This window comes from Hoplias malabaricus, chromosome 9 (assembly GCF_029633855.1).
Source record: "Hoplias malabaricus isolate fHopMal1 chromosome 9, fHopMal1.hap1, whole genome shotgun sequence".
NCBI lineage: Eukaryota > Metazoa > Chordata > Actinopteri > Characiformes > Erythrinidae > Hoplias > Hoplias malabaricus.
This window is the reverse complement of record NC_089808.1, coordinates 7,991,261-8,018,132: the sequence shown is the minus strand read 5'-3', so window position 1 is coordinate 8,018,132 and position 26,872 is coordinate 7,991,261. Positions and strand designations below refer to the sequence as shown.

General features: G+C 42.5%; 1 protein-coding gene across 4 annotated transcripts in view; it reads left to right on the top strand.

Moving 5' to 3' along the window:
• The window catches only part of LOC136707684 (zinc finger protein 521), a 179,188-nt gene that overhangs the window by 111,548 nt on the left and 40,768 nt on the right, over positions 1–26,872 (top strand). For 3 of the 4 annotated variants that reach the window (XM_066681899.1, XM_066681897.1, XM_066681900.1), the window contains one exon: positions 25,687–25,818. In XM_066681899.1, coding sequence (XP_066537996.1) covers positions 25,687–25,818 — 132 coding nt within the window. The remainder of the gene's footprint in view (positions 1–25,686; positions 25,819–26,872) is intronic. The other variant, XM_066681898.1, reaches the window with a different exon arrangement.

The following is a 26,872-nucleotide window of genomic DNA, read 5'->3' as shown; positions in this document are numbered from 1 at the left end:
TTTTGTATGTGTGTGTACCATAAGCTATCATCAATGGCTCAAATCTCAAAGATTCAAAATGTTTCTATGGAGATTATTCAAGCCGTTTGTGTGCAGGAGTGTCTGTATGTACAGTTCGCTCAGTAAAACAAGCCCACCTCCCTCCCACTTGTTTTCAGTCAGAAGCTGTGGCCTCCAAAAAACACGTAAAGAATTGCGAATCTGTTTTATTTATTTATTTTTTCCCCCATTTTTTAGTGTGGGACAATATTGTTTGAGTAAGAAACACACTGGACTGTAGCTTGTCCGTGGTTGAAGTTTACCAATGGGTCACCACAGAAATCTATTTGTAAACTGAGCTGTTTAGTTTTGTACACTCTTAAAAATAAAAGTGCTACAAAGAGTTCGTGAGGAGGTAGTGAATATTTTTATTGCAAAATCCAAAAAGGTATGTGGCGTTGAACCATTTAAACATATTAGCAAAAATGGTTTTAGCATTTAAGAGTATAGCAGCTTCTGTATGTGTTTACATTCATGCAAGATTAGCTACAGTCTCCAAAACCTGGACCAAAAATGATTACACCCTCAGTAATGCAGCTAAAACAGCAGAAGATATCAATGTTACTCACCTATGGAGCAGGTATGGAAAATCATCAACTCTTTTCATGCTTTTCTACCATCCAAAGGCCTCCGGATGCCACTTCTCGGCTGTGCCTGATCCAGTGATGGAGGAAGAGAACTCCTGAGCCAGTTCAGATTGAGACAATTTGTTTGTTTCCCTATTTACTGAGCCAGGGCTATGTACAAACGTCTTTCCAGTGTTAAAAATCAGATTCTCTTAATTAAAAAAATAATGAAATAATAATTATATTGGATTAAAATTATGAACATCAATTTAAAGGACCTGAAGTCACAAACTTTTAGGCCTGTCATCACTCTCAGGTCAGAACTTCGTATCTCCAAGGGTTAAACCGTCTTAACTTGCAAGTTATTCAAGTAGAGTCCAGAGTGCCTCTTTCTTATACACGACTTGTTTACATTAAAACCCTGCACTAATATGTTGTATTCATTTGCTGTACCTATACAGTAAGTACATTAGCGAAGTAGGTTTGCTATAGTTACATTATAAGCTTACAGCAAGCGAAGGATTGATTGCCTTTCTCTCTGCTGTCTGGGTCCTGGCTGAATTACTGAAACCAGAAGCTTCTCAGGGGTCTTTGGAGAGTAGAGGGGGAGGGGATGGGCTAGAAGAAGGTTTTTAAGAGGACATGGGTGCCATTAAGGCTAGGCCGCACTGCCACTAAAAGCAGAGAGTGATGTGCTCTGTGTGTGTTTGGGCGGCTGGGAGTTTGTCTGTGGTTAGAGCTGAACTGACCCTGGATCAGAGTATACTGTTGACGTCAGGGCAGAGAGGATCATCTCAGGACTGATTTCCTGTACACTAACGAGAACAGTACAGTTCATCAGCATACTTCCCATCATCATTTTACAGAATGCTCTCTTTCTCTCAAAGTATGTCTCAGTGAGATGCTCATGTCCCTTTCCGTTTAAATGAGTTCATATTAGAGATGATACAATGTGTCTCCACTGTAAGCACTATATTGTATAATCTCCAAAGAAAAGAATGAGCAGAATGGGATAAAAAATAAAAATCTGTAGCACAGTTTTTAGTTTGGGATCTGGAGCCTACCAACCCATGAACTGTGAAACAAAACAGCAGTCATTTTTTTGCTGTCTGCCTACAGAAAAACACATGGGATAAAATGAGCCATTTTGATTTTGTGCTGCCTCTTACATTGTGTGCAGACATTTTAGAATTGCCCCGCCTCCTTATTTGATTCTCTCCAATCTCAGTGCTGGAACTGGGTTCACGGTGCTGGACCCTCATGCTGAGCAGAGCTGTGGCTCATTCTCTTAAAGGAACAGGCGCTGAAACCGGTTGTTCTGAACATGGCTTTTTAGACAGGGGGGAGAATGAGGCCGTACTGTTGGATCCTTGTTGTATTTTGAACAAAGCATGTCACAGGCATTTTATTAAGACCCCAGAATGGTGTTAACTTGTGGTAAAGGGGTAGAATGTGTCCACTTTAAACACAGGGTGCTCACTACCAAGTATCACATAAATTCTCTGAGAAAATGATCCAGAATTCATTTTCAAACATCAGCACCTGACCTCACTAATGTTTATATTTCTGAATGGCATCAAATTCTCACGGAAATGTTCATATGTGTGATATAAGACTTCCCAGAAGAAGAGGCTGCAACTTATGAAACCTCAGAAATGACATATAATGATACATATCAAGTATTTTGAACATATCTTTGATTATTATGATATGGTATATTTGCATGATGTTCATAAGCAGTTTGGGCTACTCTTACGTGATCGATTCTTGTGATTCGTAGGCCAACATCCAGTCTGCCCCACCTAGACCCAGCCCATTACTGCTGCAGGTTATCGATTAGCCTGAGAGTGAAGTCATCCAGTTTCCCAGGCCTTATTGTGCTGAAAACCATGGAAGAGAAGGAGACCATTCTGTTTTAGACTTAGATACAGGAACAAAGGCCCTTTAATTTCCATTTGGAACATGTAGTAAATAGTCTGTAGAACATTGGCTGAACATGTGTCATGTGTTCATCATTTTAACACTCTCTGGAACACTGGGAACCAATGGAGGAAAGAAAAATAAGAGTCGTGGCTAATGTGGTCGAAATCATATGGTTATGGCACTAGATATTTGAACCTTTCTGTGAGAAATTGATGGCATTCATACACAAGAATGAGTCACAGACAAATCAGCCAAGAAGTATTGGATAAAGCTGCATAATTACAGACACCACCACTAGTGCTGGGGGTTTCATACACTTCTAGCCCACTCTTGGCATTGAGCATGGTTGTATGTTCTATGAAGATGAAGCCAAATCCACAAATTTGGAGAATTGACTAATTATTTTCAATGTCTACAAATCTTTGGACTTCACCACATGTATGAACCCTTGCATGGTGCACTCTTGTGTGTGACATGCCTTTGTTTGTAGTTTGATGTGTTTGCACTGTGCCCAGTCCCAGCAGTCGGCCATTATCAGAATCCTGTGAAATGGATATTGTTTAACATCCATGCTCGGCTTTATTGTCAGAACCATAAAGAGGAAAATGAATCCTCGTTTCAGAGCCGAAATGGCCGACTTCAGGGACCCAATACCTGTAAGTGCCATTAAGTGGAAATTGCCGTTCACATATTCCAGTGGTTTGATTAATTACTCTCTCACATGCGCTTCTGCTGTGGGCCAATGAAAGATGAGAAACAAATTGCATTGCATTTGCTGTCCTGTTCTGTAAAACCAGTTTAATTATTGACACATGTTGTGCCACCTGCCAATGGAGAAGATGGCCGGACAAAAGAAAACTCTACCAGAATGTTTAGAATGCAACACTGCTGTGCTACTTTCAGGACTGAAAAAAATACAGAAGACATAAATCTATTCTGTCATCTTGTGCTTTTTTATTCAACCTGGTACAGATTTGCAGTGCAGCATTTGCAAGGCAAGCACTAGAGCTTCTGACTGAAGCAGTCAGGTAGAAATTAAGGAGGAACACAAAGTCCCCGAGGGTTTTCCAGATGATCCTCAGATTTGTCTGATATGGTGAGGTGTGGTTTTGATGTGAGAACAGGCTTAGTCATCACGCTGTGCGTTTGACTGAGAGGAGATTGACGGCGGAGACAGCAAGCAAATCCTGGGTCTTCACAGCTTTGTCGTTCTAGCAGCTCAGACATTTCAATTTGAGGTGAAGTGTTTTATTTTCTGTCACGAGTGTCTTAGCTCTTCAGGAATAGCAGGTCAGATGTGCAATCCCGTTTTGTATCAACTTTGTGTGTTTGTGTCTGTACAAATCAATGTTTTTGACATTTCCTGTCCAACACATTGCGACATATCACAAATATTGTGCATTGAATGATGCACTCTTACTAGAACTCTTACAGTATACTTTCAAGTCTAGCTCAGTTATGCTTAGTGTAAAATGAACGGCGAGAGTTGTCAGCACTGCTAGCATTGTGTACTACTAGATATTGATGTCCTGAGGCAAAATAAAATTACTGATTGGGCTGGATGAATTTTTTGTGATTATTCTGACCGGTATTACGATTTGATTTGCAGTTATTTTTTATAAATTACAGTCCAGGACTTAGATCAGAAGAAGATCTGGCTTTAGTTTTGAGGGCAGTATGTAATTAAGGTTGTTGTTGCATGTTTAGATGCCTCTACTTGGTGTAACACTATTATGTAGAAGCTGAATGTACTCATTTAATACATGTCAGGGCATTGTTCTCCATAACCTAGACTATGATTGATCTTGAGACTCGTCCATTTTGAGAACTACACTTTTTCAATCTGTAATTAATGTCTGCAAGTATTTAGAATATACTCAGGAAAATTTTACTGGATTGGTATATGCTATATTACAATTTGAAGAGTTAAAGGAGCTTCACTTGAGCATTTGTGTCTGATCCACTTGTACCAGCTCAACACAAACTAACAAACCACCACCACAATATCAGTGTCAGTGCAGCGCTCAGAATCAACCAGCACCCAAATCATACCTGCCCTGTTCTGGTCATATGGGAGTTCTGACCATTAACAAAAAGCATGTAGAGCAACAGATGGTCAACTTTGAATCCCATACTGTTTCTGAAAGTGTGCCCTATTCACTGTACAATGCAGTATTTTGGGGTGCAACCATTTTGTATTGGAGTCCGAAAACAGTGCATACTTTTTAGTGTATTCAAACAATCCCAAAATGCACCACAATAAGTAGTGTAAACCCATAAGTGGTAGTGTCCAGAATTGTTTGGTACCTTCCTGAATTTAGTTCACTATGTACTGAGTAATGTAGGGCGTAATAGGGAAGTAATAGGGAACCTTTACAGACACCGTATACATTTACCCCATTTTTTACTGTTTAAAGCCTTATTAGACATAAATATACATTTGTCTAAAGGCTGTACTATGCATGACAGTTTAATGTGTAAAATAAAAGCACTTGTAATATCTGGCCCGTTATCAAATGGAATATCTGCATTACAGTATTCTTCAGACTGATTAGGCAAGCTGATTTTAGGTTAAATGACTTGCTTGTAATATTTTCTGGTTATTGCACACATGATTTTAAGAAAATAGTCCTTAGGTTCTTAGATACTTGGGGCTCATTTGCTTATAGTGTGCAGCTTGCAGTTGGTCTCAATTTGGGATTTTTTGGGGGCGTGAGGCTACAAATTTGATTGGGATGTCTACCAGTAGGAGAAACTTGATAAGAAAGGTTTTGGTAGATAAGAGCAGTGTCCATTGCTCAACCTCGTCTTATAGGTTGTTGTGGTTGCTGATCCTGAGCGGCCGGTCCCCAAGCTCTGCGGGACGCCTGACGCTCGCCCCCACTGCCAGCCGCTGCCGCCTGGCCACCTGATCTCGTTGACTGGCCGCCGTAAGTTAGGTAGGCAGTCCCTGGCCCTCGCCTCCCTCCCTCCCTCCCAATATGCGCTTGGACCAGGGAACAGGCTGCACCTTCCCCTGTTCCGCAGGGATAGGGGGGCCAGATGGAGGAATTTGATTAAGCAGCAGTGGAAGACCAAATGTTCAATTGGATCCAAAGCCTGTGGAAGTCGAGGGGAAGGGGAAGGGGAAGGCAAAGTGGGTCCAGAGAGGGGGGTAGGAATCTAAAATGGCTGGCTGGCTCGAGTCGGCCAACGGCGGCTCCAGAAGGGAGGTGAGGCGGGCGCTGAGGTGTAGTAATGCAGAAGCCCTTTTCCAAGTACCAGCTGGGCCTTTTAGGAGCCACTATCCCCACAGCAGACGCTCGGCAGTCTCCGAGCAGCTTGACTTTACCATATGTGGAACTTTTTTTTTTCCTTTTTTTTTTTTCCTTTTTTTTTTTCCTTTTTTTTTCTCTTTTTTTTTTTTCCTTTACGCTCCGCCTGCTTTTCCCCCCGGAGGGACCTGTACCGCTGGGACACCGGAGGCAGGTGAATTGCTCTTAATGCAAGGCACTGAATCACGGGGCCGGCAGCAGGAGAGCCAGGTGCCTGGAGAGAGGAAACGGATCCAGAGAAAAGTCTGGCTCGGACTGCCACGACCTTGGAGCCTGGGTCCAGGCGAGAGAGAGGGAGGATATTTTTTGCTTGTGCTTTTGCTCTTCTTCCCGATATTTTCTTGTCTTTGATGCACAGATAATCACAGTCAGATCACATCATGGCCCTCGGGTTTTGTTCTTACATTGCTGCCCTGTACATTATGAGGGCACTTTGATGTACCAGCTGAAATTATCCAAAATTGCTAGTCTGTTTAAAATGTTGAAAAAAAAATCCTGTAAAAATGACGTAATGTCTGGCACCTAGAGATTCCAGCAGATTACCACTGAATTACACAATATTAGGATGTTAAATATGTTCAATATATTCTACTGTTATATTTCTCTGATGAATTGATCCACAGTAAAAACAATGGAACATTTAATACATTTCATTTAATAAATCTTCAGCAGATGACAATTTGGATATTATTTTATGTTTAATATCTGTTTAATAATTTAATTGAATAATTTCCTGTGTATTTTTATTTACGTTAAATATGTGAATATCTTTCTTATTATTTTAAGACGTTCCATCAAACAGTGAGGAATATATTTTTCACTTTAATGTGTACAGTATCGTTTTTCAGCATGATTTCTCAAAAGCAACTCAATCCATTTTGTAAACTGGCCGTGTCTTTCATTTGCTCCATTTACCGCATCCTCGGCCGGCCCCAGGCTATCGGCTCCCTCTCTTTCTCTCCACCTGTCCTTTATAAACTTGCCGTGCTGAGCCTGTTTACCCCTTCTCCTACCCTGCTTGAATTAGAACAGTGTCCAGTGTGCCTTCCCTATTGACCAGGAATGCTTTAAACCAGGAAGGCCTAAAGTTTTCCTGCGACTATATGTGGTGTTTTTAGCATGTAATGCTCTTGATTGAATTATGTAGCTGGTCCCAGTCAGCTAATAATAATTGAAACTTAGAGCATGCCTTTATTATAGTGACTATTATTTCTAAGTGTAAAGTAAAGGGATGTGAGGGGTTATTTGGAGGCCTTCGGTCCTGCAGAGCTCAGGTGGACATGGTTTTTAGGAGAAAGCAGCACGGTATGGTCACTCTGTGGACCTTTCCTCCAGGGGGGAGCAGCAGCAGCAGAGCGTTCCTGATATTGGAAGGTGGTGGGGGTAACGTTACAGCCCGAAGGGCATCAAGGACAGCGGGTTAATGCACTCTGAAGGCTCCAGGAGCCATTACTCAGACACCATGTAATCGCTAAGAGTCGAGGAGTTTTTTTTTTCTTCCCTCTTTTCCTTCCCACCCTTCTCATCTCTGTTCTAATCCTTCCAAATGGCTGTGGTGAAACTCTGCCAGTAGGAGAAAAAAAAAAAACCAGGACTGAGTCTGTGGGGTGCAGGTCTTTAAGCCATCAGCTGGAGATTTCACTTTGAAAAGCTGCCCTTTCCCCAACGAGGACAGTCCAGCACTCCCCCGCCATCCTCGGGTTCAGCATGCCCTGACCTCTCCATGCTTTGGTGTGTGTTTTTATGTTATTTTTCTGTTTGTTTGTTTGTTTGTTTCTCGCAGGCGCTTGGCATGTTCTACTTTTTCCTTTTCCCTGACAGGCTTGTCAGTAGGTCAGAGTTGGCACTGGAGCAGAGGGGCTTTTTCTAGTGGCAGTAGTCAAGGGAAGAGAACAACTTTGGCTTTGGCAGTGGGCTCCGGGCTTCGGGAGGGGGCACGGCAGAAGAGAATGAAAAAAATGGCTTTGGTTTGGGACATATGGAAAATGGCCCGTTGCTGCGTGGAAAATGGAGCTATTCATGCACGGTCGATTTTTACCAGCCGACAGACATTCCATGATACCCCTGTTTGCGCAGCTGTGCCCCCCGATTAAATTAGCCATTGTAGACCCCTTTCCACACCCCCTTCTGAAACTCTCTTATAGCTTCCCTTCTCGCTCACCCTTAGCCAATGAGGAGTCCCACCAGAGGCAGTCAAGTGAAGGAGGTGAAGGGGCAAGGCGACACCCTTTAAAAGCACCTCATCGCAGCACAATGCTGGGACGAGACTCCAAGACCTCGAAGATCCTCCAAGATCCAGAGGACGGGAGGGGGCTATGATTTGGGGTGACGGCAGGGAGCGAGAGGGGAGTTTCCCAGAGGATTGTGAGGCACTAGCAGCAGCTCGGCAGGCTCTGACAGGCCTTCCGGGAGGGGGTCCGCGGGATTGGGGCTGTCAGCTGTTCCCGCCGAGTCGAGTGTGCAGCCTAAGACGTCCGTCGGGAGTGAATTACTGAAGGCTTTTCTTACGCGCCCCGGTTTTAACTTCTTCCTCTTCTTCGCCTTTCTTTCTCTTTCCCCTCTGAGGGGTGTGAATGTATGTGTGTGTTTTTGCCTCTATGCAGTGGTAAAGGGGGGGTATAATTGAGAGCACAGAGGGAGCTTCATCTCTCCTTCTCTTCGTCTCTGCGTCTTCTGATACGGAGGTGAAGACAAGAGCCCGCGGGGGCCCCCTGTCAGCGCGTTAGGGGCGCACCCGTCTCCGACTTCAATAAAAACACACGGAAGCAATTCCCCCACAAGGGCGCCCAGCCCCAAACGCCTTCCGCCCAGATAGAAGAGATTGCAGTTTTGCGGAGGATCACCTCTTGCACAACCCTGCGTTAGCGACAGGCGACCACCCCTCCTTCTGGCCCTTCCCCTTTCCTTCAGGTAAAATGACAAGAGAGAGACATCCCAAATATCAAATTGCCTTTCTCGCACCTACCATTTCACACATTGATTCCCTTTCCTCCAGCTCTGTGTTGACAAATGTCAAGAGCAGTGGAAAGATAGGTGTGCTTTCCGTGGGTAACCCAAGCCTGGCAAGCAGACTGTACAACAGGACAACCTTACTCCTGCGAGAGAGTCTGGGAGACAGGCACACAGAGAGGGAGAGAAACTGCACTGTTAGCGTCAAGACACTTCAGAAACATGAGTGAAAAAAAAGAACTCGCTGCAGGTACCTGCGGGAGCAACTCTTCCACCACCCTTTAGTTTATGCACTTTTTTATTGTTGAAGTTTTCTTGTTTGTTTTTTTCGGGAGGGGTGGCAGGATATTTATTTTTTTGTCTCCGTTGTTGTTGTTTGCGTGTGCCTTGAGATGCGTCTGGGGAAGTTGGTTTAGTTTGATTGTGAAGTTAGATGTAGATGAAGCGGCACTCTCCCGATACTACGGCGACTGTCATCCTCGCCGGCTCTCGAAGAAGCCGTCAGTCATGCTGACACTGTGTTTTAATCATGGCTGTCCCACTTGCTGTGATGAAGGATAGAGCCAGGGTTCCATCCCTGGACAATTCCATTGCTTTCACGGCTGGTGTCATACCGTGCCACTGTTTCAAACAAGAAACCTAATGTTTCCTCTACACTCGTTATTTCTGGAGTGCGTTCAGGGGAATGGAGCGATTGCGGGAGATGTTTAGGGCCGTGCAGATGACAGCTTTTACATTAAGGAAATTGTGTGGGGGGGGGAGAAAATGGGAGCGAAAATGCAGATAGCTCACATCTAATCTTCAGAAAGATTATAATTGACCTTAATTAAGAGGACTTTAATTCACTGTTGAAGATGTGAATGTCATGGTGTCGGGGAAAAGCTTAATTAATGAGTAGTTTTTCTACCTAATTGTAAATTAAAATTGGCTGAATAACTTGAAATATATTTAGACAATATTAGCAAGGACATTAATCAGCTTCGCCAAGTAGCAATTTACTGGATTTACTGTCCTTGTGTTTTTGAGCTAAAAAGGATTTATGCTGTAATTTAATGGCAACAATTGGATGACGAAACTTGAAGCACTTTTTTCAAACATCCAACTTTTATTCCACTTCCAGAGTTTGGTTGAATAAGAAATACCAGATCTTCATTACCAGACACATGTCCCTGTCATCTCTGTGCATCAAGTCTTCAACATCTCTAAGTGATCCTCTCTCGAGGCTGAACCTCTTATAGAAGCCAACCTCTTCTGACAGTTTCAGGTAGCTCTTTGTCAAACAGATCGACAACCTTGGTTCAGACAACACCATGAAAAGCTTTTTGACCTCATTCTTCTCCCTGTACTTGAGTTTTATCTCCTGTGTATGAAACCTGACTAGTTGTTATTGAAAGGTGTGCCGCTATAGGAGGCCTCCAGGGATGGTTAATCAAGGATTATCACTATAATCATAGTAACTATAATGCAACCTTCTGTCAGCCCACCACCCACCACCTTCTGGCAACAAGTTAAAACCTTGATGAACTAAATGAGGAAGCCATATATACAGCTGTGAGTGAGTCATAAATACATTACATATTTTAGTTTAGTTCCGTCCCTTGAGCACCAACACTGTACTTTGCTTCTAGCCATGGTTATTCACAGCATTCCATGCCTGATTCAGATGGGCAAAGGTGGACAAACTGCTATTTAATACTCTTCATTTCAGGTGAAACCATGGATAAGTTTAGTACGTTGTCATAATATGCCACTTTATCACGCCATGTTCCCCACTCTACTCAAATCATCTCTACTAGGCACTTTTGCTTTTCTATTAGGTTAATCTCATACCTGATAACCTGGAACCGTACATTTTAATTACGTATTAGTATGGTTTAGTGCCAGAGATTGGTTTTTAATTACGGTTTAGTATGGACTAAACCGTCGTGTGTAAACCTTGCAGAGTGCTGATTGGCCAGAGACAACCAAATGCAGACATCCAGCACAAACTAGGCATTTGTAAAATCGCCAAGCAACAGTTGAAATCACATTAGTTCTTATCCAACTCAAAACGGCACCTCATAAAATTATTTTGTGGTCTTTTGAAGAGCTGCAAATGCTCTTTGGATTGGTGGCCAATGACAGACTCTAGCCAGAGATGGATGGTGCAACAAGGAACACAAGCATCTACTGATCTGTTTGAAATAGGGCTCAGAGCTGTGTTCAGTCGCAAAAAACCACAACAACGCACAAATACATGATTAGTAAACGAAATTTAACATTCCCTGCACTGCTGTAGTGGTTTCCAGTGCTTGCAGTTTCTGTCAGAGACTGTGTTTTAGACTTTGCAATGGAAAACTCACCAAACAGTGAGTACAGCCAGGCAGAATAGGTCCCATGCAGTGGAAACGTACCAGTAGATTGCAGATTCTTGAGCAGTACTCTGTTTTTACTGAGGAGCCACAGATAAATTCTGTTTCAATCAAAATTTAGATGAAGTGTATGGTATGTTTTTATGTACATGTACATACCATGTGGTCATGGGGAAGGTCTTGAGCTGTGCTTGTTTCTCCACGGTGGGGAAAGTGCATTCCTGACAGTTTGATGCCGTGAGTGCAATCTCAAAGGGCCTGATCCCTCTTGCCTTTTAATTCATTTGTCATGCTCCACAACAATCTGATTTGTCTCCTGATTGTGTCCTGCTCTGCACCTGATTGGTCGCCTGGCCTTTTTCGAAAGCGCGGAAACTATGGCAACGAGCATGGGAGGCGGACGGGAGGCGATGGAGGATGCCTGTTTGAAACACAGCCCCGCGCCACTCATTTCTCCCTGTTTATTTATTATTATCTTCAATATCCATGTAGATGAGGTGGAATATAAATGGGGCTGCAGAAGCACGGCTGCAGCAGATGTCGGCAGCGCGTGCGGCTGCTCTGGGGTAATTGAGGGTCCAGGAGAGAGCTGGCGTCGGCTAAATTAAACCCGTGCTCCTGCCTGGACCCTCTCAGAGGCTCGGAAACAGCAGGGCTGTGCCAACAGGGGGCGCTGTTCCAAATTTACCTTCATCTGTGTGAAGAGTGGGCGGTGATGGCAGTAGCGCTGTTGGAGATGTGGCACTGGAGCCACAGGATTACCAAGCCCCCGTATCCACCACATACAGCAGGGAAGAAGGCTGGGAGACTGCTGTGAAGAGCAGAAAAGAATGGCTCAAAGCACCATCAGGCTCCCTGTACTTTCTGCTTGAAGAGACCTCGCAGGTAGAGCAGAATTCAGCAGGTGCCAGCTCTGTGCTGGCTGTGCCAATTGGCCAGTGATGTATTTCTCACTCTCATTTCTTGCTTGTCCAATGTCCAGTTGCAAGACACACCAGTTTTTTTTTTGGTAAAGCAATGCACAAACAAATCTGTCCCTTCAATCCAAATATAGATATGATCAATAATGTAACATATCAGATCAACTGGCACTGTAAGACTTTTTTACTATGCATTTTTAATATCATCAGTGCCACTTTAAGTTTAACAGCTCCAGACTGTGATGTTTAAACCACTTTACAATGAATAGCCCTACTGCAGAACGTTTGGAGTTCCTTTCCAAGTTTTCTGAGATCATTTACATTCCTTGCCTTTTGGCACTCTTCTCCAGTATGACTTCCAGATTAAATCAACTTATCACTATAGGCTGATATAGTGTTGGGTGTTTTGCCCAAGGATTTTTATCAGTATATATGAGGATTCATACATCATCGCTGGCCAAAGAAAAACATGTATCTACAAAATACTAATTTTACAGGAGATGGAAGATACTTTTCTTAATATTCAATGGAAATCGATGTAAAAATATCTAATTCCAAGTCATTTTTAATTGGTCCATTACACATTATATTTTCACACAGTGTAAAACAACTGCTGTGTGCAAATGATGTAGTCTAAACCTGAACCAAAATGGAGTCTTTCTTTGGACAGCGAGGACATAGTCCTTGCGTTTAGTCCTACACCAGGCCAATTTGAGTTTATATGTTTTGGCACCCACTGTTTGAGGTTTGCACCCAGTGACACTGGGTAGGTTCCAGACCCTCCTCAGCCATGAACTAGATATGTGGTTACAGACAATGAGTGAATGAATGTTTGAAGTTTGAGGAAAGAGTACTGAACAGGTACATTACATTATTGTTTACTAATGGTACAAACAGTGGAAATTAAAGTGCAACAGTTGGTTTTATGAAGTGAAAATCAGAATTCCTGGAAGTTAAAACAAGATTTATGATGTCAATGCAACTGAATTTAAAATGGTGTGATGGAGCAACAAGTAGTGTTGAAGATTATTTGGAAATGGAAGTGGTTTGTGGTGAGTGGTGATTAAGGCACAATGCTAATGATGCTAATACTTAGTCATTAGTTTCCGTTTAGAGCTAGGTAGGTATGCTAGACACATATCTCCAGTGCAAGTAAGCTAATGTCTCAGCTGATTGACTGCAGAGCTGTTTCCATCATTCTTCTTCAAGAAGAAAAGTTAGTTTGTGCATACTAGTGAAGCAGTGCCCCCAGTGGTAGGGAGCTCACTTAGTGATCATAAAATAACAATAAGTCATAGCAAATCCAAAATGTTCGGAATGTCAGAGCTGTTCTTTTTCACGGCGTTGTGTGCTAATGTTTAGAGATTTATTCGTTTAAGAATCCAATTCCCTTCACCCGATTACTTCTTTCATACTGATATTATAACACCTTCCCAATGTCTTGAGGAAACAGGCCTCTTTGCAACTGGTGCCTCTGTTCTTCTCATTGCTGACTTTTGAAACTCAGCCAAATGGCTGTTGTCTCCTGAGCTGGGGGGGGGGGGGTGTTAGTGTTGGGTTTAGAAGGGACACGCTGGCCTACGTTCTTTATTCCTTCGGCCTTCGTGCTTCCCTCACTCTCTCTCTGCCATTAGCTAATTACATACAGGTGTTTTTGCCTCTCTGAGCTTGCATTTGTCTTAATCTAACAGGGAACTGCGATGTACATAAAGAGCAAAGGGAGCAAGACAAAAACAGGGTGCGGAAGAACCGAGGATGATAAGGAGGGAAAAAAAGGAAAAGCAAAAGCAAAAAAAAAAAAAAACTGGAAGAAGTGCCTGAATGTGCTGTGTGAAGCAAATTATCGCCCCACGTAGATTCATCACTTCTCCCCGCTGGATTATGGAAGGGCCTTTCTAATGAAGTTCGCCCCGTCAAAATGAAGGGACTAATTCTGATTTAGCTGAGGTAATGAACTTCCCCTCTCCTGGCGCGAGGGGCACCATGGGGCGGGCGAGGAAGACGAGCCTCAGCAGCATCAGGAGAGAGAGAGAGAGAGAGAGGGAGGGAATGCAAGAGAGAGGGGATAGAGAGAGAGAGAGACAGCACGTTGTGAAGAGGCAGAGTGAGGGAGTATGTCTCACAACCAAAAAAAGAAGCAGCAAAGAAGAAAAAAAAATTATGCAAAATGCCTGTCTGGTATTTGCTGAAATGTATTAAATTTCCAGAGCGGGGGCCTGTGTTATATAAAATTATGCTAATGCCCGGCGGCCCACTGTGACTGGCGGCTTGCTGCTCCTGGAGCATGCGTGCCTGGCCGCAACATGGAGCGCGCTCAGTGGGACTCGCCTTTTCTATTAAAGCAAAACCTCCAGACACCTGATGATGAATTTGCTTCTGCCAAATGTTCCTCCCTTCTCTTCTTCCCTTCTCTTTTTCTCTTCTTTTTTTTTTTGGAGGGGGGTTGCGGGTTGAGGTAGGTTGGGTAAAGAGACTAGCATCTCTTTAAATGACTGGGGAGGGAGTTCTGCTCAGTGTGCAGTGTAGTTTTTCTTTTTTTTCAGTTTTGGGACTGAGGGGGGGTGGGTGTCCCTCTGCAAGCAGGCTCAGGGAGTCAATTAAGGCGAGCGCTGATAATTATAAGCCGGCTGAACACAGAGGCTGGCTAATTGTTGAGTGCTCCATGCCGTGAGCCAAGCCAAGGGGGCCTCTCGTTCTATCACTCTCTCTCTCTCGCTACTCTGTCTCGCTACTCTCTTTGGCTTCCTTTGTGCACGCATGGGCCGCAGACTGGAGAATCCGCAGAGAAACCTGACCGAAAATGAGAATGTCCTGGATAAATCCGTAATTAACTTTAACTCAAACCTCTTACTCTTTGCTTCAAGGCTGAATGAAAAGATTCTACCGCTTTCTGTGTTTCTCCTTCTTCCTTTTACAGGGCTATCCACCTTTTTTGTAGAAATCGCATGTACTTGACCCTTTTTTTTTTTCTTCTGGGTAAAGAACAGGGACAGTTTGCCTCACAATGGGCACCAAAGCAGCCATAGAGTGCTGTGTGTGTGTGTGTGTGTATAGAGTGGGCTTTTACACAATCCATCAGTGCGCTGCACACTGTTTGCCTCCCAGTGGACTGGCATTCCTGCCTTCAGCGTCTGCCCCCACCTATCATTAGACAGCCAGTCTGCCTCTTGGTCCCTTCGAGTGCTGCTCCTGCGAACACCAGTAATTTTGCCTCCGTTAATTGGACGGACAAGCCCCGGAGTGGTGTTTTTTTTTTGTTGTTTTTTTTTGGGGTGCGTGCGTGTTTGAGAATGCGGTAAATCAACAGTGGAGACGTAAGACAACCCGCCATTTCCAAATCCCCTCCAGAGCACATCAGTGCCTCTCCAAAGGTGCCGCTCACACCCGTGATTTCCCCTCTGAACTGTCTTTGCATTTAGCAGCATGCTAATCGGGGTGCAACACGCTGCGCCATCTCATTGATGCCCCATTATTTACCTGACAAGGCCTCTCTTGATAGACACAAAATGTACACATTAGCTCCTCATTTTTTATTATTATTATTAATACAGTATAACTCTAGTGTATACCTCCTCGTTACATTTGCACACATCATATCTTGACTTTGGACTTTATGTAATAATGGAAAATCAAATATTATATATACTGTATTCAGACATTTTTTAGATTATTTAAAAAAGAATTAACATAAATGTGTAAATCTTGCTGTAAAAAGATTGCCAGGATTTCTACAATTTGTCTCTGTGTAGATTCAGTGCTTCTCCTGCACCTAATCCATACTGCAACCCTGAACCTTACTCTAAGCTCCAGAAGGTTACAAACGTAGAGTCTGCTTTTCTCTAATTTTATTAGACATTTTTGATATTTGCCAGATATTCGTTCTAAAAATATCGCACCTGGTTTCCATTATAAAAGCCATTCTCTTCTGTGGGGAATGTGTCATGTAGGAGTCATAGTGATGTTCTCATCTGTTGTTGTTAAAACCACAATTGGAAGACATTACAGTATTTTTGACCTATTAATACACTGTAAATTTCAGTGTATGCATTGAGCATATTGTTTCTGTCCCAAGTAAAACACATCTGTTTAAAATAGTATAATTTTTCTGGAGAAGAAAAAACGGCTAACTTTCAGTGGAAGTCAATTTAAAAAGATTTATTTTCCAAATAATGTTGGAACTTTTCTATTGGTCCAATCATCATGAATTTTTTACACAATGTGAGAGAAAGGTAGATACATTTATTAATTTGCAGAGTGATTCTAACATGTACATTACATTAATAATTAATAACATCTTAATCCTCTCACATTTTATGTTCATGGAAATCAAATTGCCGATTGCTTTTGCAGCTTTTACATGGCCAGTGGCAAAGCAGTTTGTCCATACAGGATAACCAGACATTTCTGTAACATGAAACCTATAAGCGATACCAGTACACACCTCTACCTCCAGTACTTCTTTCTAAAAATCTTAACAATCTGGTTTTCTCCTGGAAATTCCTCCTGGCATCTCCTACTGGTTAAAAAAAACCCAGGCACACTAGCTAATGAAAAGATGCAGAAACCTGGCCTTGCTTTATTCGATAGCTGAAACTAATGAAGAAGATGAAGGCTACTCAAGCTGGGATTGGTCTGCTGGGAGATGCTCATCTAAGGTATCCTCCAGGATCTTCAAACCAGTAATGGGGAAAAAAAATTGCAGAACATTCCCATGTGGTGTGAGACTCACTCCAGAGAATATACTCATTCTCTTTCACACGCACACACACACACACACATGCTTCCAACGCAAACACACACGTGTGGGCTCTCCCAGGGAGGTGGAGTCGATTTGTTTGCATTTCTTATTCCCCAGGCTTTAATCACTCAGATTTTGGTCCATTATCCATTAATAGATAGCTCCCACAACGAGCGGCGAGAAAGCAGACCCACCTACTGCTCACAGGTCTGTATCTAACTATACCAGCCTTCAGAGACCTTCTTAATCAGGGGAAGCATAGAGGGAGTATTCACGTTCTGAAGTTGAAAAGCAATCGCACAGCCTCATCCTCGTCCAGACAACCCACTGACCATGTGACGCACGCCACGCTCATGCCAGTTTTTTTTTTCTTTCTTTTTTTTTTTCCTCCAGTCGCAGGCCTAGACTGCATTACGTTGTCAGTGGGATCCTCCATTGAGAAAGCAGTATGCGTTTATCGTGCCTATGTAGCATTCCCACAGCATGGAGATCAGTTTGTTTTCCTCCCCCAAAACTCTTTTCAGTTTGGTTTAGAAGAGCCAGGCAGGAGTTTTAACGCAGCTCAGCAGGTCCCTTTAAAAAGTCTGCGTCTGGAGACGCTCCCCAGCCCCAGTGTGTCAGATTTTTCAGCACCTATGCCAGTTGCTAACGAGTTGAAGTCTCCGCAGGATTGTTACCAGGCTGTTGTAGAAAGAGAGGCACATAAAGGAAGCCATTTTCAGGGAAAAGAACACCACCTTCTGGACTTTACTGCAGCTTTTTTTGGCTAAATGTGTGATCTCTTCTTTTGGAACTGCCAAGTATGCACTGGTTAACCCTTGTAGGCGTAGAGTACAGAGTACAACCTCTACTAGCCTTATTTTGCGTTTCGTCTATTGCAGATTTGCTGCAACGTTTTTCATCAAGTATTGTATAAGCTACATATCAGAACGTGACCCGACGTCTGTGTTTAACCGTTAATTCTGCTACTTTAAGATGTGCCCATTGCCGACAGTTGTTCATACTCACACACCAATGGCATAATCTTCTAAGAAAAGCATTTACAATGCTCTGCAGCAGCTGTGCATGAGCTGAAGGTCCCCATACTCAATGGCACGTTTGAGCAAGAGGGATTATAAAATCCCCAAGCATTGAGTTATGCCAAAAAAACAAGCAAATTTCACCCCCTGGAGGGTCTTTAGTTAATCCCTTCAGCAATCAGCTCCAAACTGTTCTAACATCTAGTACAAAGAGTAGAGGCTGAGGCAAAGGATGAACAGACTACCCATCGATAACCTTGATTTCAAACGTCTTGGTTGAGCAGGTGTTCACAAACTTTTGCCCATGTAGTGTGTATCCCTCAGCTAATGAGAAATGTCAGTCAGTACACACTCCTCTACAAGGATCAATACTAAGATTTTAGCAGACACACTCCAAGCCACAGAACAAGCCGATCCCTCTCTTCCACGTGAGTATTTCTCAGCTCCGAGATTAAGAGGAAAAGGTGCATCCTGTATTTTTTACCGTCAGGAGTATTCTTTTATTTCTCCACTTCCCCTTCCCTCCACATGGGAGAGAGATTAGGCGCTGGTGTCGGCGCGAGCTGCTGAATGCATAAAGCATGAGGGCTGGAGCGCAGGCCCTGTGGATATGCAGATGGGCTTTCTACTTTCTCTGGTGTCAGCGACACCCAGCTGCAATAGGAGCAGCACTGTCTCTTTCTTAAAGAGCAACAACAGTTCAAATGGGAAATTTGACAAGTAGAATATCTGGCTCTAGATGAGAAATAATTTAAAATATTAAATTATATTTTACGTAAATCATATGCCATTTGCTATCCTGCTAATTCTAGTTAAATGCCTGTTTTCATCTTAACTCTCTAGCTGTTGTTCTACCAGTAACTTGTGTATGGTGCTGCTGCGAGTGGATCAGACACAGCAGTGCTGCTCGAGTTTGTAAACACTGTGTCCACTCACTGTTCACTCAGACACACCTATTTAGTTTGTGTTGGTCGTCGTCTAGTCCTTCATTAGAGGTAGGGTGACCAGACGTCCTCTTTTACCCGGACATGTCCTCTTTTTTAGACTGAAAAAAATGTCCAGGCGGAATTTCACAAACATCTGGGATTTTGTTTTTCTAGAGCTTACATAGAATTTTGAGAAGCGTTTCGTTCACAAACTAGTCCCGCCCTCCCCTCCTCCGATTGGTTCGCTTGAGTGAGAAGGGGGAGTGGTGAAGTAGCCTAAAATCTTCGGATTGGACGGTCTGACTGTAGAGCTACCATTATTGGCCGATAACCTTGTCTGTAAACATTTAATTGGTCAGTCTGCAAGTCAGTAATGCCCCCCCCCTCCAATAGTTGGTGGCCTATTCTCAGTCCAGCGGTGACAACGAGGGCTTAAAAACTCTAGCATCACTGTTGTGTCTGATCCAGTCATGCCAGCATAACCCACACTAACTCACCACCATCGCGTCAGTGTCACTGCAGCACTGACAAAGATCCACCACCCAAATCATACCTGCTCTGTGGTGGTTCTGACCGTTAAAGAGCAGGGTAGAAACAAATGGACTACAGTAATTGTAGAACTACGAAGTGCTCCTGTGTAGTCAGTGGAGCTGATAAAATGGATGAGACGTGTAGATAGAAGGTAGGTGTTCCTAATCCAGTGATCATTCAGTGTATATTACGGTAACATTTATTTGTTGTTAGCCCACTAAAGCAATATTCTGCTTGTGTCAAATCAGTGTTGACTGGTTGTTTTTGACTGCATGATTTTGGGACATCATTTCTGAAACTGTCAGATCTTGAAAACTCTCAAAATGGAAGCTTCCTCAACAAAACATTGGTGGTCCTTTATTGAAACCAACATATTTAGGCATTGAGGGATCCGCCACTGTGGTAATGTTGGAATTTTATCGTTCAAACACCTGCGGTTTTTAGAGTCTAGGCTGTATTTAGTTGCACAAGTGCCAGATCTGTAGTGGAGTATCAATCTCAAGCAAATTCTTCTTTACAATATATCGTTTCTGTCTTGAGTGGCAATATATTATCATGCAGTCTAAACACACTATTAGTGATGTAAACATCTGATAATCCACGACGTACACACACACACGGTGAGAGAAAAGAGAATCGCTGAATACAATTGGAAATAAGTAACACTAAGGGGTGAGGAAGTGCTGGAACCTGATATGTGGGAACCTCTAGAACCCCAACGTTGGGAGCCTAGGCTCTAACAACTGACCAGACTTGCTTCATACTCCCCATATGACAGTTGTTTGAACTATTTGATTGTATTACAGCCACCAGTGGCCATGGCCCTTAACCTAGAACTCTGATGGGATGTCAGGAAGGGAGGTGTGACTAAACATTACTGGCCGTTGATCTTTAAAACAACATTAGTTGGAAATGAGCTGCTTGTACAACAGAGAAAGGCAAAAGACAGATACAGAGAAAGAAAGAGATGGAGCTGAGAAAGGGAATATGAGTCACAGGAATGTGGGGAGGGAAGGAAGGATGAGGAATGGAAAGAGTTTTATAGGGAACAAAAAGCAATAGCTGCTTTTGCCAGGAGACAATGTCATTAGATTGGACTGAGTCTAAAGAGGCCTCATGATAGGTTCGGTTGATTTGAGGCACTTGAGACAGACATCCCCTTGTTGCTTTCTTGTTCTGGCTCTGATCGACTGATTCTTTCGCACTAAGCCTTTGGATGTTTGAAGAAGACGAGACCATGTGATTTTACTCTTAATTCCTTATTCCAGAACTGTCCTCAATTTTAAAGTATATTCCACAAGTCTTTGAATGTACGTCTAATTAAATCTAATTATCAAATCGTTTGTTATTTTAATTACTATTTTATAGGTTGTACAAGTAATTTATTTTCCTTTTATGTTGATGTTAAACAAATAACAGAAAAACAGGATGTTCCTTTCTAAAAAACAAAATTAAAAATAAGAAAAAACACCAGTGAAATAAGTTTTTATTCCATTTTAAAACAGAATAAAATACATCCTCTTCCTGAAACACAAAGGTTTGGAAACTCTTCTTCTGATCAAAAATGTTTCAGCGGACTCTTGAGAAAGACATAATAATATACATTTTTTTAAAAGCAAGTTTCTTGTTACCTCCAGAGATAATAATGACTTCTAAGGGTTAATAGTATTGAAATAAGCTGAAGTTTCTTCTCTTTGTGGGAGCGGTGCTCTGAGGGGATGGAGCCCGTCTCCCTGTCTGGAACAAACCCAGCCGTAATGAACTCCGTCCGAACAGAAAAGACAGTTCCCTGGTTTTGACACATTTGGGAACGTGGTCACAGAAGCAAATCCTCGCACTGAACAAAATGAACGACTTCTTTAGGCCTGGCTATGGTGAAGACTCCTACTGTGGGATAGAGGCAACCACAGAGGCCTTGCTAAAGATGACAGACTCTCTCGCACATAAGCATCTGAGGCCGTCTGCTTTCAATATGCCTGCATTTCTGAGGCCGACACGCTGCCAGTTTTTTTTTTTTTTTTAAAGCATGAACTGCGAACTGAATTTTCCAGTGTGTAACTCATTACTGTATTGTTAGTAGTGGTCTTAGCTCTGTTCAGAAAATAATTTCTTTGTTGTTGTGGTGCATCTGGAGTCTCTGGTTTTATTTGTCCTTTGAGTCACAGAACAGCAATTGGCCATAAAATTTGAAATGATAATTTTGCGTTTGTGTAAAATAGGCTACTTAATACTGAATACATTACTTTACGTTACACTCTTACAAATAAACATGAATGAACAATTGACTAAATGGGTAAAGAACTGTAAGATCAGGTGAAGGATTTTTAAACATTTACACCATGCTCAGTGAGAATATACACAATATAAAGAGCAATATACACTGAACCATCACTGGAGTAGGAACACCTACTTTGTTTCTACACTCACTGTCTATTTTCTCAGCTCCACTGACCATACAGGAGCACTCTGTAGTTCTACAGTTGCATAATGTGGACTGCTTTTCTCTGCATCCACATTTCACCCTGATCTTCAATGGTCATGTCCACCACTGACATGGTGGTGTTGTTAGTGTGGGTTGTGCTGGTACAAGTGGATAGTCCACCAACCAGAAGGGTCCGGCCTACAGCAACCTGTGTCCACTGATGAAAGACTAGAGGTTGACTAACACTCGAGCAGCACTGCTGTGTCTGATCCACTCGTAGCAGTGCAACACACACTAACACCACCACCACCACGTCAGTGTCACTTCAGCACTAACAAAGATCCACCACTGAAATCATGCCTTCTCTGTCGTGGTCCTGACCATCGATGAACCGAGTGAAACCGGGATAAGAAATTATGCAGAGAAACAGGAGGAATACCCTCTGTAAAAGTGCCGCTGTGTGGTCGGTGGAGCTGAAAAATGGACAATGGGTGTAGATACAATCCAGTGAACGTTCAATGTACAAGGCGTGTTTTATCAGTTTACATTTCTTGCTGTATGATACTGCTTATACATTGTATACTATGACAGTACGTATTATCGGTATATAGCAATGCAGTACATACTTTAAAGGTATATACTCCACCAGAATGTACTGCATACTGCATACTTCACCAGCATATACTGTGTACTATGTATGATATAAATGTTCAAAAACTGCAGTTCATAGCTATATAATTAATAGGACATTGTTTTGGATATAGCTTGTGTGTCTGTGTGTGCGTGTGTGTTTAAGTTGGTTCAGGTGTCCGTGCTAACAGGCTCACTCACTCCACTCCATGCTAAACACCCATCTGTCCCGGACCCTTTTTCCGGGTGCTGGGCCGCTCAGGTGGCTTGTCTTGCCAGCACTATATCACGGTCCGTCCTGCTAAGCGCTCCTCTGGGTCCTTTGGTGGGCCGCAGCTGGTTCCTGGGGGTCCGGACTGAGGCGGCTGCCGAATCTGGCCCCATATGGCAGTCGCTGGACCGTGGAGCATGAGAAAGAGAGAGAGAGAGAAGGGGATAGGTCATGGATGACTTCACCTACCTTATTATTCTGATTGTTAAAGCAACTCACACTTTGAACCTTGCGTGGTGTTTTTGTATCAGTATGAGCCTCTGCATATTAATTACCATCAGAGATCTGAGCGCTAATATTTTGAGCTATTTTAATTGTCTTGCCTAAACGTCCTTATAGTTCGGTTACATATCAATGAATATGCAATTGCTTATTGTGTACATGTAATAGCATAATTAACTCAATTGTTGGGTTTTTGTCTGGTGGCAGACAAAGAAGAACATTTTTTTCCATCCGTTATCTTTATTCTTCATTGGTTTCTCTGGTTAAAATGTATTTATAACCAGCTGACACAATCACACCCTGCCACATAAGGAGTGACAAAACTAGACAGTTTCCAGTGATGCTGCAGCAATCACACCAGCAGTCTTGTATGGTTTGATTTAATTTCAGGGGTTTTTGTACATTTTTATTTATTAAAATCAGCAGCCATGGACGTTGTGGTTATTGCATGTCCACAGTGGCCATATTAAAATGCCTGAGCATGTGGATGTGGAGCTTTCTGTTTGCTAACGTGATATGTATTATCTAAAATAAAAAAGCTGCATCCTGCATTTTAATATTGGACACATAGTGAATGCATACACAAATTCAGAATGCAATTTACACTGCTTCAGATCTGCTTGTTATTGATTTGTATAATCAGATTATTGGTAACACTATGCTGATGGGCTGCCGCTATAATGAAGCACTATACAAGCTTTTCACAATAACTGACGTTTACATACGTAAACATATACAAAGTCTTGTTTCAATAAGTGTCAGATGTCGTAAGACCCGTTTAAGGGTTAAACATCATGATTCGTGTGATGACAGGGTTCCTAAATAAAAAGAGAATGAAAAGCAAAAAAATATCCATCTTCATTATCAGCTAAGAAGCCATGCAGAGGCATTAAAAGAGTAATAGATTATCTTCCACCCTCGCCCTAATGCCAGAACACTTCAGCTCCTTCCCCGAAATGAGCGATGGTTTCTTCCTGATTCAGCGAATCATCTCACTGGAAATGATGGGTTAAGGTCACAGCCATGGCCGCCATTTGCAATCCCGGTCGATATCCTTGTCTTGAGTCGTCCGCCGGCCATTAAGAGCCACTGCAGACCCGCCTGCCCTGTGAGGATATGGCTGGGGTTCATGCAGGGTAATAGCAGTGGAGAAGGTGTTCTAGGTTTATTCCTGAAGCAGAGCAATGTGGATAAAAATGTGTGGAGTAGAACAATAGGTTTATAAACTTTAATAGAAACACGCATCGATAAAATGCCCGTTCTTTATGAATTGGTGCAGATTAGCTGGCTGTTTGCGTGATGATAATGCGTATTTTCAGTTGATCTAGTGGGCTCTTTTAATAATATCCATTTGTTAGCATTTCTTTCTGGGTTTCCATTGTTTTTCATTGTTTTAAACACTATTAATGGCTTGTTATTGCTCTTAATTGTTCATTGAAGTCTATTTGGTTTGTGTTTTTTAAACACATTATTCAGTTAACCATGAAAATTGTTAGTAGATTATTTGATCACTAACATAATCAGTTGTGACAGCCCTAGAGAACAATAATTGCCCACCTGCATTGTAATGACTTGAATGTAGAATAAAACACTACATCTCCGTAAGTTTGTAAACACCTCTTGTAATAAAGTAGTGAACTACACGAGGGTCCGCGTTTTGTGGACACACGGCAGGTGTTATATCTATGTATGCTCTGGAGCAGCTGCACATGAGCCTGTTAACCATGCGCAATGAAAACCAAAGTCTCCCACTACTGGGCAGTGGGAAATCTCTGAAGTCATGGATGTCCATTAATACGTAAGGCATGACTTAAAATGCTCTTTGTGATCCAGAGCTACAACCCCAGCTTAAAAAAAAAATGGGACTCGGTGTTAAATGTAAATAGAAACAGTCCCTTCTGAGAGACTCTGCCTCTCTAAAATGCTCTTTTTATACCCAGTCATGTTGCATATTGCTCTTCCAGCTGTTTTCTATTAGCACCACTTACTTTTCCGGCCTTTTGTTGCCTTGTCCCAGCTTTTCAAGTTCCAAATGAGTTAATATTTTTCCATTAAACATCGCACTTTCAGCATCTGATGTTCTATTGTGAATAAAATATGATAGAGACCATCACATAGCCACAGCATTGTTCCGAAATCAAGTGCAAATCCTTATAGAAGAGTAGTAGGAGCTGTTACCGCAGTAACAAGGGGCTAACTCCCTAGTACCATTCGTTTCATTTAGATACGCTAGTGTTCACGATATTTACAATATAATCTAACGCCGAGACAAGACAAAGAGAGGTTTGTTTTTACTTGTTTGGATCTTGTTGCTAGTTTCCAAATTTGCCATAGTTGCTGCGGTCAGAACAGCAGTGAAGTGACCCCTGAGCACTGCACTGTTGGGTAACAGCAGAATGGTGTAAGACCTGCTGTTTGTAGTGCATTGCTATGCCATTTCATGTGTGATATGCAGAATGTGTTCCTGCGCCATGCCTTCCTCTCCACCAGCCAGGAGCAGCCCAGGCAATTAGGACCCCTGCTGGCCGTCCAATTTGTGCCTGACGGGAACTGATCACACATTATATTACTTTCTCTTAAACTCAGAAAGTCAGAAGGCTGCCCTCATGCCACCACTTTAATCAGAGTGAAATGAAAAAGGTGGGCGAGTCGTAATAATTGCAGCTTTTCTGATGCTTAACAATGTGTAATTTGGCTGATCAGTGGAGCTCTTTCTGAGTGTTACTGTGTATTATTTCTGGTGTTCATACCGAAGTCTGCCCTGCTTACAGCCGATTATGCTAACTGACTGAAATAATGTATGTGTTTAGTATCTGAACTGACACCATTGTGTGGCTGTGTGTTTTTCTGTGCTCTTTTTGTCAGAAGAGGGGCTGAACCATGAATGTAAGCTGTGCAGCCAGACCTTTGACTCTCCAGCAAAGCTGCAGTGCCACCTGATCGAGCACAGCTTCGAAGGCATGGGAGGAACCTTTAAGTGTCCTGTTTGTTTTACAGGTAAGCACGCTTTTGTCTTTTTAAACATCTAAAGCACAAAAAGTGCATCATAAGGGAGCACTCTGCTCATATGTACTGGTCAATTATGTAATAGATAATTGTATTTTTAGTGTATGGTACCTACAAAACTCAACTCTACTGAGCTCTACTGACTTGGTTTGTTTTCCACTGCAACAATATGCCAAAGCATATTACTCAGAACCTTACTGAAGCTCATCCCTAAGATATGTACTGAAACACATCCCCTAGAACCCACTCACACCACTCCAAATCATCCCAAATGTATTGGATGGAGCTCCATCACCCCGAAGTACACAATTCCTGTTCCACAGCCCAATGTTAGGGGAGCTATACACCCCTTGAGTGTCCTCTTGGCTTTGAGGCCCATATGTGGCTGCTCCTGAGTTTCCCATTCTAATGGCAGTGCATTTCTATGGAGATTATAAAATCCGTCTGTTCATACAGTGTAGTGTAATTCCAGATTGTTTTTTTAAGAGCTCCTGCAATCAGAGCAAAACATTAAACACAACCACAACCCCGACTTAACTACACGAGTGCAATGAGACCAGGGCTCTGGGGCTAAAGAAACCATATGTGAGTGTCATTATCTCTGAGAAATATGATACAGAAATATGAGTGATGATACAGTTCAGCTCACTGCTGATGCGTAGAGAATCAGCCAAGATCACACTAGCAGCGTGAGTCAAGATTGATGATAGATTTCCAGTTATTTTCACATCGTGTCTCTCTTAATGTTGTGCTGTAATCCTGAGAGGTCAGTCATACAGACAAACTGGCCTCAACTACTGGAAAATCCCTGCCTCAGTATTGACTTCTGCTCTTATACTTTAAACAAAATTACCAAAAAATAAAATAATAAAATAAAAATTCAGTGACATTGCCTTTGCATGTTTTTTCTTAGATATATAACAGAACAGCCAAATACACCATACTCAATACCAAGTATTGTCTAGAGGGGTATAAACCCCCCCAGCACTGTACTGTGGAGGAACAGAACTGCATTCTCCTGAGTGATGAAATCTCTATGTAATAC